At 41.6% G+C, this 18,208-nt stretch overlaps 1 protein-coding gene across 1 annotated transcript in view; it reads right to left on the minus strand.

Annotated features, from left to right (window-relative positions):
• COL21A1 (collagen type XXI alpha 1 chain) overlaps window positions 1-18,208 on the minus strand; it is a 320,958-nt gene that overhangs the window by 237,599 nt on the left and 65,151 nt on the right. The window contains exon 2 of the mRNA XM_056565755.1: window positions 4,014-4,122. Coding sequence (XP_056421730.1) covers window positions 4,014-4,101 — 88 coding nt within the window. The 5' untranslated portion in view covers window positions 4,102-4,122. The remainder of the gene's footprint in view (window positions 1-4,013; window positions 4,123-18,208) is intronic.

The following is an 18,208-nucleotide window of genomic DNA, read 5'->3' on the forward strand; positions in this document are numbered from 1 at the left end:
AGCCACTATAATACAGACCCCAGAATCAAATCCCACCACAATACATACCCCAGAATCAGACCCCACCATAATACAGACCCCAGAATCAGACCCCAGTATCACCGCCCGCATAATACAGACCCCAGAATAAGACCCCAGTATCACCGCCCCGCATAATACAGACCCCAAAATCAGACCCCAGTATCACCGCCCCGCATAATACAGACCCCAGTATCACCAACCTGCATAATACAGACCCCAATATCACTGCCCCGTATAATATAAACCCCAGAATCAGCCCCATAGAATGGTCTCCTCATACTGATGCCACCTCCAGGCTCTGTCATTGTGCCGCTCTGCAGCATTGATTCTAAAAGCGATGCCTGTAATCTGCATGTCATACTGAATAACAGTATTATTTCACTACCCCAGCACACTCCATATGTGTGTTAGAACAAAGTAAAGTGCTCTACACTCCTACTGAGGCTCTCTGTAGGCCAGAAATAGCCGTTTTTATTATAGATTCGCTGCAAATAAATTCAAAATCAAAGTTCACTCATCTCTAGTAGTTAGCGTTTTTGGGGTACATTCACATGGGCAGGGATTTACAGTGAGTTTCCTGCTGGGAGTTTGAGTTGGGGTGGAAAATTTGCTGCAGCTCAAACTTGCATTGGGAAACTAGCTGTAAACCCCCGCCCATGTGAATGTACCCTGTACCATTCACATTGGGGGGAAGGGGGGGGATGTTTACGGGCGCAAACCTCCAGGTGTTGCAAAACTACAACTCTAAACAGGAACTGACAGACTGTGCATGCTGGGAGATGTAGTTTTGCTACAGCTGGAGGCACACTGGTGGGAAAACACTGAATTAGGTAACAGACTAACTCAGTGTTTTCCCACCAGTGTGCCTCCAGCTGATCTGGATCTGATCTGGAGGGTCACAGTTTAGAGACAGCTGCACACCGTTTCCAAACTGTGGCCCTCCAGATCTTGCAAAGCTACAAATCCCGGCATGCCCAAACAGCAAATGGCTTTCTGGGAATGCTGGGAGTTGTATTTTGCAATAGCTGGAGGCACCAACTCCCAGCATGCCCAGGCAGCCGTTTGCAGCCGGGCATGCTGGGAGTTGTAGTTTTGCAACATCTGGAGGTCTACAGTTTGGAGACCACTGTGTAGTTGTTTCAAAACTGTGGTCCTCCAGATGTTGCAAAACTACAACTCTCAGCATGCCCAGACAGGCATTGGCTGTATGGGCATGCTGGGAGCTGTAGTTTTGCAGCATCTGGAGGACCACAGTTTAGAAACCACTACACAGTGGTCTCCCCCACTGTGTAGTGGTTTCTAAACTGTGGTCCTCCAGATGTTGCAAAACTACAACTCCCAACATGTCCAGACAGGCGTTGGCTGTCTAGGCATGCTGGAGGTTGTAGTTTTGCAACATCTGGAGAACCACAGTTTGGAGACCACTACACAGTGGGAGTGGTCTCCGGCCAGACACCCTGGGACTTTAGCTAATAAACCTGATCAGCGCCGCGGGAGCACGCATTTAATGAACAGTGTATATATACGGCAGAATGCGCAAATGTATCGGGTCGTCCGCCGTATATATACGGCATTCTGTTTGAAGGGGTTAAATACATACATACATTATTGTCCTGGCCATCTGCTTCCGCAAATTAAAATTTTAGGTATCTTTGATTTCTTATAGAAGACCTTTGTAAATTTATGGATTTTTGGTAAATTAGGGAAACTCATCCTTTTTTGCCTACTGTATTATACATATTACTGATGTCCCTGTCCTCGGCTCGTCTCTGACCCCCGCAATTATTCATGGCAGCACATCTAAATTCCCAAAAATTAAAAAAAAAATAAGGCTAAAAAAGTAAAGTGAAAATTTAAAAAAATTATCATTTAGAACAAAAACTAGAAAAAAAATTATGAAATGCACTCCTTATCCATATTTAATATTGAGAGTTTTTAAACAGGGATGAATTTATGTGGGCGGGCAGGGACCTAAAAATGTAGCCGACAATAATAAAAATGTAGAAAGGGGCCATTTAAATGTAAAAATAATATATTTTTCATAATTCATTTTTTTTTATTAGTAATTGTTACGCCGAGCGCTCCGGGTCCCCGCTCCTCCCCGGAGCGCTCACGGCGTCTCTCTCCCTGCAGCGCCCCGGTCAGTCCCGCTGACCGGGAGCGCTGCACTGACATGGCCGTTGGGGATGCGATTCGCACAGCGGGACGCGCCCGCTCGCGAATCGCATCCCAAGTCACTTACCCGTCCCGGTCCCCTGCTGTCATGTGCTGGCGCGCGCGGCTCCGCTCTCTAGGGCGCGCGCGCGCCAGCTCTCTGAGACTTAAAGGGCCAGTGCACCAATGATTGGTGCCTGGCCCAATCACCTTGATTAGTTTCCACCTGTGCACTCCCTACTTATACCTCACTTCCTCTGCACTCCCTTGCCGGATCTTGTTGCCCTTGTGCCAGAGAAAGCCTTTCCTTGTGTGTTCCTAGCCTGTGTTCCAGACCTCCTGCCGTTGCCCCTGACTACGATCCTTGCTGCCTGCCCTGACCTTCTGCTACGTCCGACCTTGCTCTTGCCTTATCCCTTGTACCATGCCTATCTCAGCAGTCAGAGAGGTTGAGCCGTTGCCGGTGGATACGACCTGGTTGCTACCGCCGCTGCAAGACCATCCTGCTTTGCGGCGGGCTCTGGTGAAAACCAGTAGCTACTTAGAACTGGTCCACCGACACGGTCCACGCCAAACCCTCTCTGACACAGAGGATCCACCTCCAGCCTGCCGAATCGTGACAGTAATGTATTTAAATTTTGTGTTTAATAAAGTGTGCGTGTGTTTTTCACTTTTTTTTCTCTATTTTTTACATTTTTTATGTAGTACTACTACTCTGTAGTACTACTTATGTAGTACTACTACAGACTGTTCCATGATGGGAGCTGTAGTACCTGTACTAATAGACAGATCGCCCCTGGTGTCACTTCTGACACCCGATGCGATTGTCCTTTCTATTGCAGAGAGGGAGCGGCTTTTTCCTGCGCTCGCATCTCTGCACTATACTCCGACCGGCCAGTGATGTGAATAAAATTCACATCACTTATTCATATTTCCCTCAGAGAGCTGTGATTGGCCAGATGGTTCCAGCCACTCACAGCTCTCTGTGGGAAATATGAATAATAGGTATATATACGGCATATACTCATACTACAGTGGGACCAGAGAAGAGCATCCACCCGCATCTATACATTATACAGGAAAATTGCAGCGGGTGTCAGGAGTGACACCCACTATGATCTTTCCTTACCTGCAGGTACTACTGCTCCCGATATGGAGCACACTCTGCTCCATGCTAGGAGCTGTAGTACCTGCATTAATAGACAATTCGCAACAGGTGTCAGAAGTGACACCCGCTGCAATCTGTCTGTTAATGCAGGTACTACAGCTCCCAGATTATAGCAGAGTGTGCTCCATGTTGGGAGCAGTAGTACCTGCAATTAAGGACATCACAGCAGGTGTCACTCCTGACACCCGCTGCGATCATCCTATCTATTGCAGAGATGCAAGCGCAGGAGAAAGCCGCTCACATCTATACATTATACAGGATGATCGGAGGGGTGTCGCTAATGAAGAAATTCATTATTTCGAATCAAGTCAAAGTTCAGATTCGGTCCGAATCAAACTTTTCATGAAATTTGGAACAAACTTGACTTCCTCCGATTCGATTCGCTCATTTTATTAGATTTACTATTATATAGTTACATAGTTTTTTCCAAAACTCTTTGGTAAACAAAAGCAGCAACCTAACTGGTTTCTACAAGCAACAGCTCAACTTCCCCACTTTTTGATGCATTAACATTCTAGCACAGAAAATGTGTAAACTAACCCACTAACCTTAGTCACAAAACTCTTTGACAACTTTTGTATTTTGTGTTGAACAGAGAGGTAGGAACAATAGAAATCTAACGCTGAAAACCTTTAATATTGAAACCTTAGGTTTAAAAAGTTTTGCTTACTTGATCTTATTTCATCATCTTCTGATGAAACACAGTATCGAAACAGTAGGATCAGAACAGTTGAAAGCTTGAGAGATACCCATGCCATCTATGAACTAAATATAGATTCCTAAAGGGGAAAAGCAAAATAAAAAGATGAGTTAGCATAAATTGATATTATATACCATTTTTAACAATTCTCTAAAAATACAGTTTTTTGTTTTTTTTGTCTTTGCAGCATCCTTGACAATGAGTTGACTGCCCAGCGATCAGCTGTTATTGCTGGGATGAGCTTGTAGTGCCTATGCATTTTGTAGTGGTACTTGCTAATGTCAATAGGCTAACATATATCAAATGGTCAGACCAAGTCTTTCAAAGTAAGAAATACTCTTTGCAGTTATTTTCTTCTCTGATTACTAGAGTAGGTTGTCATTGAGCCAGCCCCTTCTATTACATCCAGACAACACTTTAATATGGTAATCTATGATGAACACTCCAGCAAAAAGCTAATTTTATGCATGGCCCCCCTTCTAGACATAGGTATGGATCCCAGAGGTGGATCCTCCATCTATCATATCCTTTGGATATGGCAATAATGTCCATGATTGGTATACCTTTGAAGAAGACTGGGCATTGGTTGAGCCCACAATATATATATATATATATATATATATATATATTTATATATATATATATATATATATATACAGAAACTTTTTCAAGTTGAAATTGCAGCTGAAGTTCAGAAGGATAGAGAAGAAATTAAGATTATTGATTTAATATTTAATACAAAAAAGGTTCAAGTCTGACCGATAGAAATGGGTATTTTGTGGCAGAGGTTCCATACATTTGAGAAGTATCCACAACATTAGCACAGAAGTCCAGCGCAGGCTCCATGCAATGTTCTTTATATACGAATCAAACAGACATGGACGAATCAAACAGACACGCAGCCTTAGTCATACTAAGGCTGCAGACCACGGCCGAAACGTGGCACTTTGTACACTGTCCACATCTGTTTAATTTGTAAATAAAGAACATTGCAGCGAGCCTGAGCTGGACTTCTGTTCTATTGTAGTGGATTCTAAAGAGGGATTGGAGTTTTCCACGTCAGGGTCGCAGGGGAGGCAAGGGCATGAGCTGAATTCCAATTTGCCTTTTGTGGTGACCCAGTGCAGAATCTTGTGTTCTTCTGTACTCCTGCCCATCCTGTGTGGCAGATGCTGCTTCAATGTCCGTCTTGGGCCCACTCTCCTCAGAACTCTCTATGATCTACAGTATTATACAAAACTATGCAATGGTTAATGAACTTGTGTTTGAACTTGTTACCTTAAGAAACCTGTTGTCAATGATCTAGTTGTTAAGGGGAGTATACAGTGGTGAACATCTGACTTATCCGGCCAATGGGATCTCTTTAAATTCCTCCCATGTATAGTGAGGTCAGAGTTCAGTTCCCTCTTTTTGTTCTGAGGTTTGGTGAGGAGGGAAGTTTGTCTGTGAGGTGGATCTGAAAGGAGGCCTGAGGCCTAGTCCAGCAACCACACATCAACTACAAGTTAACCCCACTACCTAGGTAAAAGTTAAAGCCTTGCGGTAAGCCTACAGTCTTGGGGATTAATTCAGTCAAGTTATTTAAGTCCAAGTCCCTAAAGTATAGCATGGGCTGCATACCAGTCAAGTCGATTATATACAGCACATCCAACTATAAGTCCCAGCAAGCCGATAAGCTTCCCTAAGTTCACCCTGCAACTCCTTCATGCTAATCTGAGCTCTAACGGATTGTACCATCTTTCCAACCTCAGTAAAGCAAGCCAGTTAACCGTATCCTTGCGTTGGATTGATTATTTGCCCCGCGCCTGGCACAGGTGAAGCTGGCCAACCTCGGGTGGTGTATAGGTCAACCACGCCCTGGCATCACGATAAGGTTAATTACACATTACCCCGTCCAACACCACACCTGTGTTTTTTGAGAAGTATGATTTCCAAATATTTGCTTACCAGCTTAAAATTGTGTATGTTTGGAATCTTTAGTTTGGAATCTTTAGACATAAGTGTCGGCCCTTGAGCAGGGATTCCATTCTATTAGACATTTATGGCAATTTGTACAGATGTTATACATGTCTATGATGCAAACATCTCTAGAATGTCAAAATGACATTATTTATTTATATATATATATATATATATATATATATGTATATATATATATATAAATTCCAAAAATAAGCAGCACATCGAGATAAATGAGAATATGTAGGTAGGGTGAACGCATGCTGGAGCCACGGTCCTCTGGTTCCTTAGTAATATTCGTAGTAATATGCAGCACACCAAAATCTAGTGCAAAGTGCTTTTTATTCCATGAAGTACAAAAGCGACGTTTCGCCAGCCTCACGCCAGCATTCTCAACTTGAGAATGCTGGCGTGAGGCCGGCGAAACGTCGCTTTTGTACTTCATGGAATAAAAAGCACTTTGCACTAGATTTTGGTGTGCTGCATATTACTACGACTATATATATATATATATATATATATATATATATATATATATGTGTGTGTGTGTGTTACTATATTGTCTGAGCTAAAGGCATGAAAATACTGCTTACTGTACTTGTCATATGCTCTAGATTCTTGGATATTTTCATCTTAAGGGAATGTTCACATTTTTAAAAACTGCATGGCTATTGATGTGGAAACCATGCCAAAGTCCTCCTCAAGAATAGTGTTGCTCGCGAATATTCGCAATTCGAATTTTATTCGCGAATATCGCATATTCGCGAATTCGCGAATATTCGCGAATATAGCGCTATATATTCGTAATTACGAATATTCGTTTTTTTTTTGTTTTTTTTTTCACAGTACACATCACAGTGATCATCCCTCTCTGCTTCCAGCTTATGTGGTGTAAGAAGGCTCTAATACTACTGTGTGAGACTGGTGTGCGTATTTTCGCATATGCGAAAATGTACATATGCTAATTTTCGCATATGCGAATTTCCGCTTATGTTAATTTTTGCATATGCAAATTTTCGCATATGGTAATTTTCGCACACGCGAATATTCGCATATGCAAAATTAAAACGAGAATATTACGAATATGCGAATATTCGCGAATATGACGGATATTCGTCCATATATTCGCAAATATTCGCGAATTCGAATATGGCCTATGCCGCTCAACACTACTCAAGAATCATGATTCAATGAAAAGCATGTGAAATCCTGGGTTTGATGTGGCAGATCACTTCTTTTTGGTTGATCTGCTGGTGTGCTGAGCATTTTTCTTCTGCACGTGCATTGATTTTAACAAACGCCATTCTGATTTATGAGCCAGAAATTCCTACAACCAATCCACCAAATGTAACTAAAGCCATACTAGACCTCTTTTTTCATCAATGATTTACATGATTTAAAGCACAAAATATGGCTTCTACCGCTGACACATCAGAGTAAATCAACATAGCTAATAAAAATACTTCCTCTGATTTCTTAACCATGTCTCAGGATTTATGCCCAAATAAAAAAATGCCATATTTTCTTTCTTTCTTTCTCCCTCACCTGCAAATATTAACATACAGTCACAGAGAAAGCCAATGGAACATTTTTCTATCACAGTGTAATGTTTACAATAGCTAAGACATGTTTTAATGGTACTTAAAAAATAGTTTTCATACCTGCAGAAAACAATAATTATGTAATGTTCTCACTATGAGCTAAAGCAGGTAAGACCAAGTCCTCTTCATAAGTACCAATTCCTTAATATACTGTAGTTTGATTTTTTAGAATCTCTTGATATGACTGGTACACAACTAACAACTACAGCTACAACCTGTCACAACACAAGCTACTGTACTTTTGTTAAAGGGATTCTTTACAGATAAAACAGATTCAAAACTACACAGTTACTGTTTTCACAAAAATCAGCTGCATTTCAATAGCTAAGAGGGGCTGTACCCAAGGGTGCCAACTGTCTGTAAATTCCTGGACTATCTTTAACACTAGTGGGCTCTTTTCCAATGTTTGTGAAAAAAATGCCCATGAAGACCGCTAGTACTTTTGGCAGGTCATTACGGATCTAACGTTTATCATTTTACTGCTCAGAGTAAATTTTAAGAATGTTTTTTTTTTTATCGGCACTCATGCTTTTTTTCGTTAGTACTTGCATGTAGACTTTTTAACCTTAATGATTCATTATGGTTTTCCAAATTGTCTGTAAAAAACATTGGCTGCCTGGGATTTTTTGAATTAGATACAGAAATATAATTTCGGTTGGCAACCCTGGCTTCACCATAAGGCATAATATGGTGCGGTTATGTTGCCTGCTGAAACACAGGAAATTTGCACCATTTAAAACACCATTTATGTTTTACCTCAAAGTGCAGTGGTTTTACAGGTAAAACGTGCCAATAACCACAACATAGTACATACAGGATTTGAAAATGTTCTTTTACTCGCATTTGCGGAAAAGAGAAAAAAAAGTGTATCACATAAACCCAGCCTAACTGTAGGAGTAAGGGTGCTCTTAAAGGGGTTATCTAGCTAACAAAACAAAAAAGAAGTATTCCACATGGTGTGGAATGTACTTATATAGTCTTGTTTAATTTGTTTTTACCACCATTCACAGCTCCCTGACCACTGTCCTCCTGGGCCCACAACTTTTTTTTTCTGTGCTTCTTCCTCCGGCTCAGCAGTCCTCACAGCTGAGAACAGTAAAAAAAAATAAAAAGGGGGAGTGGCTTGTAAATAGAACCTCAGAGGGGGCATGGCTTGATGAACTATGATAGAGTGGGCGTGGAGCTTGTGTGTAGGATGATAAAAAGGGCGTGGCTTACAAGACCAAGGACTCCAAGACAAAGGCCCTCATTTACTAAGAAAATCGGGTTGTAAGTCTATGTTGCTTTCTTACCCGACTGCTTTTTTCCCCTGGTATTTATTATTATGTCGCATCCTGTTTGTCGCACGTGGGTTTTGTAGGTTTTGGTTTCCAACTCCTCTGAGCTGTCGGGAAAAAATCCACAACAATTCAACAAATTCGGGTTGGAAACCTTAATAAATACGTGGGAAAGCTCAGAAATGTCGGGTTACGCCCCTTTTTCGGGTTTGGGAGAATCCACATCGGGTCCGTCGGGAAAAAATGTTGCATAGTGTCGCAGACTGGCGCACGATGTCTGCGACATGGCGCAGACAAAGATGCGCCAAAAAAACCCGACAAAAGAGGTCGGGTTTAGAATAGTAAATGAGGGCCAAAGTGTTGCATATTGTTTGTCTTTGTTGGAGGGAGGGGTGAGTTTTTTTTTTTTTTTTCATTTCTTGCATCTCACTGTATATTCCAACAGGGAAAATGGCACAGTACAGGGGAATTAGTGTAATGTATATTACAATACAGTTGCTCTGGTCATGAAGGGACAAATTGTGAATTGTTTTTGCTATCCAGAGTACCCCTTTAAAGAGTTTTTCACTACAGTTTAAAAACTGCAAACAAAATGCCTCAAAATGCATGAGGTTTGTAGTTACACAATACGGCTAATAGTAGATTTAATACATGCTACATTTAGCAAGGAAACACCATTTATCTAAAACTCCATTAGTTACCAAGAGAATTTCCATTTTTACTTATTATTTTTTTTCTCTTTCCCTTCTATGAGTTATATGCTTAGTTTCAAAGAGTTAACTTTTTTTTTTTTACCTTTTCAAATAGGCTTTTTGTTAGACCAATTGAACTTTGTAATGGCATTGTTCATTTTACGTAAAATATACTGAGAAACCACTAAAATGTATTTGTGGTGTGAAATTGGAAAAAGAAATAGCAATTGTTTCTGTTATGCAATGCAAAATCTAAAATTCTGTTTTTTGTTTTTTTTTGTTTGTTTTTTTTGTTTATCCCATTCACCATGTGGGATCAATAATGTTCTATGTTAATAGTACATTACCAAACTTTTTTTAATTTTATTTGACAAATGGGAAAAGAGGATGGTTTCAATTTTTACTAGTTTGGGGATTTTTTTTATATATTTATTTTTTATTTTTAACCCTATATTAGTCCCATAGAAAACTTTATTTAACAATTGCTTGCACACATCAATGCAATACATGTGTATTGCATTGATCTGTATGATAGGCACTTTACTTGTAAAGCCTGCCTGAAGAGAGTTAATTCATAAGGCACTTTTGAAGGCCTCCAGCTGCTATAGCAACCAATTGGCATCTAGCGAAGTAATCATGGGGGGTGGTAGTTGTACACTTGGCAGGTGTGGCACATGCCACGATCGCTGTTGATTGTGGCCCCTAGACGGTTAAACTGCCAGGTTCAGACTGAAATCCTATCCTGGCAGTTGAAGGAAAGTGTCAGCTGTAAGATACAGCCGGCACCCATCGCAAATGGAGTAGGCTCATAAACACACTCCATATGCAGTGACCACCCATCCACCATAAAAACACATATGAGCAGACAGTAAGATGTTAATGAAACCAATAAAACATTAGAAAAAAGGAGCAGAAGAAGCCTTTGCTCTTTATGTTATCTAATTCATTATGATCCACAGATTTTTGCATCACAAAGCCTGATCAAAACATGAGCAAAACTGCAGAAAAAGATCCTTCACACTGGAGCAGTAGTTTGCATTCTGTTGATGGAGCTTAAAAGGAATATCTGCTTAGGATCACCCCTTTTAATATGACATATTTCTATAATAAAGGTGATTCCCCACAAAAACATTTTTAACTCTAATAGCAAACTGTCAATTAATCAGTTAGCTTATACATTATGGAAAAATGAATATCAATATTCATACAATAAAATTATGTAAAATGAGGTTCTTTTTTTATGACCACAAGAAACATTTCCAAAGCTAAAAGAAGGATATAGCATGATGGCTGCATAATTTTGTTCTATCTTATACCACCTGTCATAATAACATAAGGAAAACTGATAAAAACACTGTTAAAGCAATCAGACATAACTATTTGCTTTTCAAGACTAAATAGGCAGTTACCCAAGTGATCCTTCTGGTCAAGTACCTTTGAAAGCAGATGCTGTTAAATTCACTCTATGCAGCACACATACATAACCAACTGGGGTTTTACTAGAGAAACAGGTAAAATTTTATGAAGCATCAAAAAAAAAAGTAACACCAGACTGAACAAGCAAAAAGCAAAGTACTCCGGCGGTCAATGTGTTTTTGTCATCTTAACTTACCCTTGTTGTTTGTCCTTTGTTTCCTTTGTGTCTTGGGTGCTATTTTTCGTTTCTCTGTTTTTTTTTTTCTGCAAGTGGATATTTTTTAGCTTTTGCTGTTTCCTTTTTGTTGCTGGGCTCCAAACTACAAATCCCAGCAGGCCACATGCCCTGTTTTTTGTTTGTTTTTTGGGGCATGTACTTTGCCCGGCTTACTGTTTGTCCGTCCCAGTACTTTCCCTTTCTTTTTTGGTGGTGCCTAGTTCCTGCCCTTCTGTTTAGCATTCTGTCTCTCACGTGGCTAGGTGTTTGGTTGCTATGTTGCCCTGTCAGTGTTTGCTTATGTTTGTGGGGTATTGGACAATCAGGAGGAGTGTCTGTTGCATGTGACACACACACACAAACACACACGCATACATCAGTTTTTCATCTGTTAGTATCAGCCGTCTGCAGACTCCCGCAGGAGGCTGGGAGGCTAGAATAGTGTGTGTACTACTAACCCCATCATGGAACAGAGTCTGTTCCATGGCGGGGGTAGTAGTACAGGGGATAAGGGATTGATCGCACCAGGTCTCACTCCTGAGACCCGATGTGATCAGCAGTTTTAAAGTAGGGGAGCTGGCGACATGCTGCACTCCCCTGCTATGTCTGAACAGTGTATACTTTCATTTTAAAATAACCCGCCAGGAGCCCTGAATGGCCAGCACTGAGGAGCCATTCAGGGCTCCTGGCGGGGTTTTTAAACTACTACTGTATTAACCCCAAATTTATGCCCCCATGCATATTTATAATAAATTACTGGCCCCAGTGTGCAAAATAAGTGAATTTCCCCCAGTGTCATTATGCCCCCGTTTCCCTATCACCCCCCTTCTCCTGTCCGCCCTGATCTGTGAGAGCTTACCGCTGGGACCAGAGTGCACTTTGTCCATATCATTATCCTTATCCCCTGCTGCCTGATGCTCCTCATCTTCTTGGAGCAGGGCAGCAGCTGGGGCATGTTGGGAACCGGCTGTGGCGGCCATGTCCCCGCTACTGCCGTGCTCCAGGCAATCAGAACGCACCGTTGGGACCTTTCTATTCTCCACTGCTCATCTCTGTACCCAATGAGTGCCTCTTACTTCTGGGATTGAGCATCTCATAAGGAACTTTGTATATATAACCTGTGTTATGCTGCTTTACTGCTATGGATTAGTAGAGGTTAGTTAAAGGGGTACTCCGGTGGAAAACTTTTTTGTTTTTAATCAACTGGTGCCAGAAAGTTAAACAGATTTGTAAATTACTTCTATTAGAAAATCTTAATCTTCTCTGTAGTATTCAGCAGCTAATAAGTACTGGAAGGATTAAGATTTTTTTAATAGAAGTAATTTACAAATCTGTTTAACTTTCTGGCACCAGTTGATTAAAAAAAAAGTTTTCTACCGGAGTACCCCTTTAACCCTGATGTGGCTGCGCCAACTGCTAATTTTCTTATCTAATTATACCTCTGTATACACCTATAGAGTCGGAGGGAAAGGAGGAGAGGACTGCAGACTGCACAGTGCCCACGTTTGGAGCAGGAAAGATGAAGACTCCAGACAAGATGTGCAACCCCTGGAGCTATCCAGTCCTATATAAAATTAAGTGTGCTTTTATGTATGTATTTGTGCATCTATCAAATGTTCTTATCTATATTTTGTATATTGTGTATGTGTGTGTGTGTTAGTACTATGGATATATAGATGTAATGTGCATGTATGTGTACCTATGTAATGTGTGCATTTACTGTGCACAGTACTGCTTGTGTGAATATGATGTGTGTGTGTGTGTGTGTGTGTGTGTGTGTGTGTGTAAACAGCAGTGTTTCCCAACCAGTGTGCCTCCAGCGGTTGCAAAATTGCTGCTCCCAACATGCCTGGACCTTAAGCTGTACAGGCATGCTAGGAGTTGTAGTTTTGCAACAGCTGGAGGCACACTGGTAGGGAAACACTGGTATACAGTGTATATTGTGCACATCTGTGTATGTGTGTGTGTATGTATGTGTATTTTAGTCCCCATAGGAGACTTTCATGAGCAATTGCTTGCACACATCAATGCAATACATGTGCATTGCAGTGATCTATGAGATGAGCACTCTACTTGTAAAGCCTGTTGAAAGTTACTTTTGAAGGCCTCCAGCTGCCATAGCAACCAATTGACAAGTAATCGTGGGGTGCTAATCAGACACTTGGCAGGTGTGGCACCTGTCATGTTATCAAGTTACTGTGGTAGCGGGATGTGATGAGGGCAGATATTGTTACCCTAGGGGCAGATGGAATTAACCCCTTGTATTTGTGACACCGGGCGTGGTTTAGCCTAAAACCACCCAAAGGTATACCGCTGGATCCTGGGTTAGGCACGAGGGCAATAAAGACTCCGACGGCAAGTTACAGACAACGGTAACTTTACTGAGGGTAGACAGTTGGTAAAGTCTATACAGTTCAGCCAAGGCCCAAGTAGGTGACCAGTGATTCAGAGACCTTAAGGGCTTGCTGGAACTTGTAGTAGGACTGGACAATTGAATGCAGACCATGCTGATGTGGTGTCCCGGTACCTGCCCTTATCCTGTTCCTGTCCTAAGTCCCCTCAGTTAGAGTCCCTCCATTCCCAGGGCTCTCCTGCAGGGCTGTTCCCCCCTTGCTTATCAATTACTCCCTCATATAATGCATTATCAATGTATTGTACCTATAGTTCAGTATGTACATAGAGATGGCATAAATGTTTAGGACCTTCCTGGGTCATGTGATAATGTCATGTGATGTACCCAGAGTTCCCTGGGTACAGGACCTCCAGGCTTGTCAGCCAATGGGAGTAATCCAGCCTCCTTAGTATATAAGGGTCTGTAGTCTCTAAATTCTCTCTCTTGAGACCGGGACACTAAAGAAGCACAATCAGCATATATACTAAATTCATCTCAACTAGGCCAAAGCCTAAGGAACCTGCAGCCACTGAAAACGTGAGTTACCAAGCACTAACTACAATTCCTAGTGACTACTATTCAACTCAAGCATATAATTAGTAGCACAGTGGGCTGCATTAATCTCAATACTACAAGTCCCAGCAAGCCAGTGAGGTATCCTGCATCCCGGTTGCCTCTAGAGAAACTGTATAACTGTAAAGACTGTTTAAGTGAAAGTTCCAGTTATCTCATAATTCCTGCTGTGGACATTCCATTATTTCCTAACGTTTTTGGGTTGGTTGTCGGCAGGGATTTCTACAGAAAACAACCACATCCTGGCGTCACAACAAATCAGGGGTCAATAACACCTTGCCCCACAGGGTTAATACCACCAGACCCTGCTACACCCTTGCATCTCCCCAGACACCACACTGACTTGAAAGATGACAAGGACTGACTTGATTTGACTCATAAAGCTGTGATTTTAGCCTACTTTAAATTATGGCGGCTGCAGGACTCGACTTTGAGGCCTCCAACACTCTGGACACACACACTAGGTACGACTGCACTGGACCTCAGCAGGAAGCAAGAGCTAGGAGAGCAAGAAGAGAGAGAGGCTAGCTCCATCCAGGGCTTATATGGGGGAGACTAGCAGGGAGCCCATAGGTCACTCTTGGGATCACCTGGTTACTGATACCTCCTGGGCAACAACCACATCACATAACTCTTAATACAACACATTTTATAATACAATACACTGCAGAACATATGTACAGGGGGGAAACTGGTACAAGGGGCCCTGGGGACACTGAAGGAGGCTGACTCACAGGGCAGCAAGGATATGGGGTAACATCTCCCGTACTGGGCCACCATATTACTCTCTACATGCCAAGATAGCTGTTGATTGTGGCCTCTAGATGTGTTAAACTGCCAGGATCAGACTGTAATCCTATCCCAGCAGTTGTAGGCAAGTGTCAGCTGTAAGATACAGCCGGTACCCATTGCAAATGGACTAGGCTCATAAACACCCTCCATATGCAGTGTAGTTTGGGAGCAGCTGGAGGCACACTGGTTGATAAACAATGGTATACAGTATATATTGTGCACATCAGTGCATGTGTGTGTATGTGCACTCACATGTATAAAGTGGTGTATTATATTAAGGGCAGTCGGGGCAACCACTCAGGGTTCCTGGGGCCCATGGCCACCCAAAATATCCATGTTCATGTTCATTAGGCCTGTGACCTGCGGGTAATCTCGCATCCAGCGCACACAGTATGGTGATATCATCACGCTTCTTGCACTCAAGCAGAAAGTGAAGCCGCAGACCAGGAGCAGCCTAGGAAAGGAGGGGGGATTTAGTTATTTTCATTCTATTGTGACAATATGTATTAAATGAAAAAAAATTTGGGGATGACTGACATGGAAAAGAACTTAGGAGTTTTAGTCAACAGTAAACTTAACTAGAGCAACCAGTGTCGGGCAGCTGCTGCCAAGGCAAATAAAATCATGGGGGGCATCAATAGGGGTATAGATGCCCACGACAAGGAAATAATTCTACCGCTGTACAAATCACTAGTCAGACCACACATAGAATACTGTGTACAGTACTGGGCACCAGTGTACAAGAAAGATATAGTGGAGCTGGAGAGGGTTCAAAGACGGGCAACCAGAGTAATATGGGGAATGGGAGGACTACAGTACCCAGAAAGATTATCAGAATTAGGGTTATTTAGTAAAAAAAAAAAAAAAGTTAACTTAAGGGCAACCTAATAACTGTGTGTGTATATATATATATATATATATATATATATATATATATATATATATCAGGGGCAGTACAGAGATCACATGATCTATTTATACCCAGGACTGTATCTATAACAAGGGGGCATCCACTACGTTTAGAGGAAAGAAGGTTTCTCCTCCAGCACAGACGGGGGTTCTTTACTGTAAGAGCAGTGAGACTGTGGAATTCTCTCCCGCAGGAGGTGGTCATGGCGAACTCAAAAGGGGTATGGATGCATTTCTGAAGAGTAAAAACATTGCAGATAATGGATAGTTTATTTATAGAGACAGTGTGGGGCAATTGGCATTAGTCTGATAAGGATTTCTACTGGATACAGTAGAAATCAATACAGTAGGCATATAGGTTGCACTTGATGAACTTTTTTCAACTCCAAAAGTTGATGTGGAATTCTAACTAATGTGAGGGGGGGGGCACTATGTAGAGGTAACTACTGTGAACAGGCACTATTAGATGGAAGATTACTTTGTGGGGCTATATTAGGGGTAAGTACTGTGGGGACACTAGGAAGTTTGTATAGGTGTGGGTTGCTGGAAAAGGAGCCTTAAATGTTTGTCCGGCAGACATTGCTGGAAGAAGTCGCCATGACCCTCTCAGCAAAAAGGAAGTGAAAGGGAAATTTGGCTGCTTTAATCAGAGAAGATGATAATATTGGTTTTGGTGTTACTGGATTTTATTCAGTATGAGTATATATGGTGGCACTATTTGGTCATTATGTTGTATTAATATCTGGTCAAGACATAGTAAAAATTGCACCTTATGTAGTAGCAATGTTGTTATTAGTATACTGTATTTGTTCGGAAAGGTGAAAGATAACTTATCCCCTATCCAGAAGTGGACTTGGGTTAGTTAGATTTACCAGATCCAGGTAAGACATGAGACTGCTCCGCGGTGGCCACCATCCATCAAACGTTGCAGGAAGTCTCTGCACTGTCTGCCACAGCCATCCTCCTTGAATCCACCAACACCTGTCATTTTAGCTTTTAGTTGCCATGATAAGCATTGATCACTGCATCTAAAGGGTTAAAGGAGGACATAGGCATGATTGTTTAACAGTAAGTCCCAGCTGCTAATAGCAACTGTCACTCAAAATGGCCCATCAAAATCTTCAGCAACAGGCCCATGATGCTATTAATCCGACCCTGAGCAGTGGCATAGGTCCCACACATCTACAGGACTTGGCTTGCTAGGTAAAGTTTTATTCACCGAGTAAAAGGATGAAAAAATCTGCTTTTTAAAACATTTTATTTTCAGGAGTAAGTACAGGAACAGTCTATTAGTAGAACTCATGCCTTTATTACAGTTTTAACAGGCTTATAAAGAAGCCTACAATAAAGCTAAACCTACCACAGGAGAAACAGCTGCAGCTTCCAGAATGAAAAATTTACTCTACAAACTGTTATTCTATTTGTAGAAAATAATGATGCCCTGGTCCATATTAAAAAACTAATTCCCATTTTAACACTTTTCATGTATAACTGGCTGCCTGGACCTGACAACTTCTACTACCCAATTTACCCTTCAATTCCTGATTCTGTGCCCGTTTTCACCCTCTGGTGGTCCTGGGAACTTATTCCATATCTGTTGCCAAGGTGGACTAATGAACTATACTCTCTGCTTTGTTGTTTCTTATATTAAGCCCTCTATATCATTGCTACCAAGAAATATTGTGGAGTACATTCTTCTCAGTCCGAATTTACACTTAACACTGTTGAATCTTATTCACATGTTGAATTTTAAATCCTTGGGGAAAAAAAACTTCTTCCTTTCAGAATAATTAGAAAGAACTTCACGACCCTTGACAAAAGTGATGAAGTCAATAAATTAAGAGGATGATCTGCCATCTGTTTTACTTTATAACAAATACAAACATTACAGTTAGGAACTAAACCAATGGACCAGAATTACTAAGACCGTCTAATAATTATTAGTGCAAATTTTATCTCTCTAGTAACAGAAGTGTTGTGCAGTGGAGTTCACTGTGGTGAGGGTGTGATGAGGGCAGATGTTATTACTTAAGGGGCAGATGGCATTAACCCCTTGTATTCGTGATGCCAGGGCATGTTTAACCTCTGCACCACCCGAGGTATGGCTGCTGAATCCTGGGCTAGGCGTGGGGCAAATAATGACTTCAATGCCAAGTTATGGAACAACAGCAGCTTTACTGAGGCAGACAGATGGAATAGTCTTTACAGCTCAGTTAGGCCCAAGGAGGTGACCAGTGACTGAGCAGACTTGCGGGTTCGCTGGGACTTGTAGTGGACTTGGACAGAATGCTGCAGAAACACGCTGAATTTAGACAGACTTGACTAGGACTGACTAGA

The sequence above is a fragment of the Hyla sarda genome, chromosome 3 (assembly GCF_029499605.1).
Source record: "Hyla sarda isolate aHylSar1 chromosome 3, aHylSar1.hap1, whole genome shotgun sequence".
Taxonomy (NCBI): domain Eukaryota; kingdom Metazoa; phylum Chordata; class Amphibia; order Anura; family Hylidae; genus Hyla; species Hyla sarda.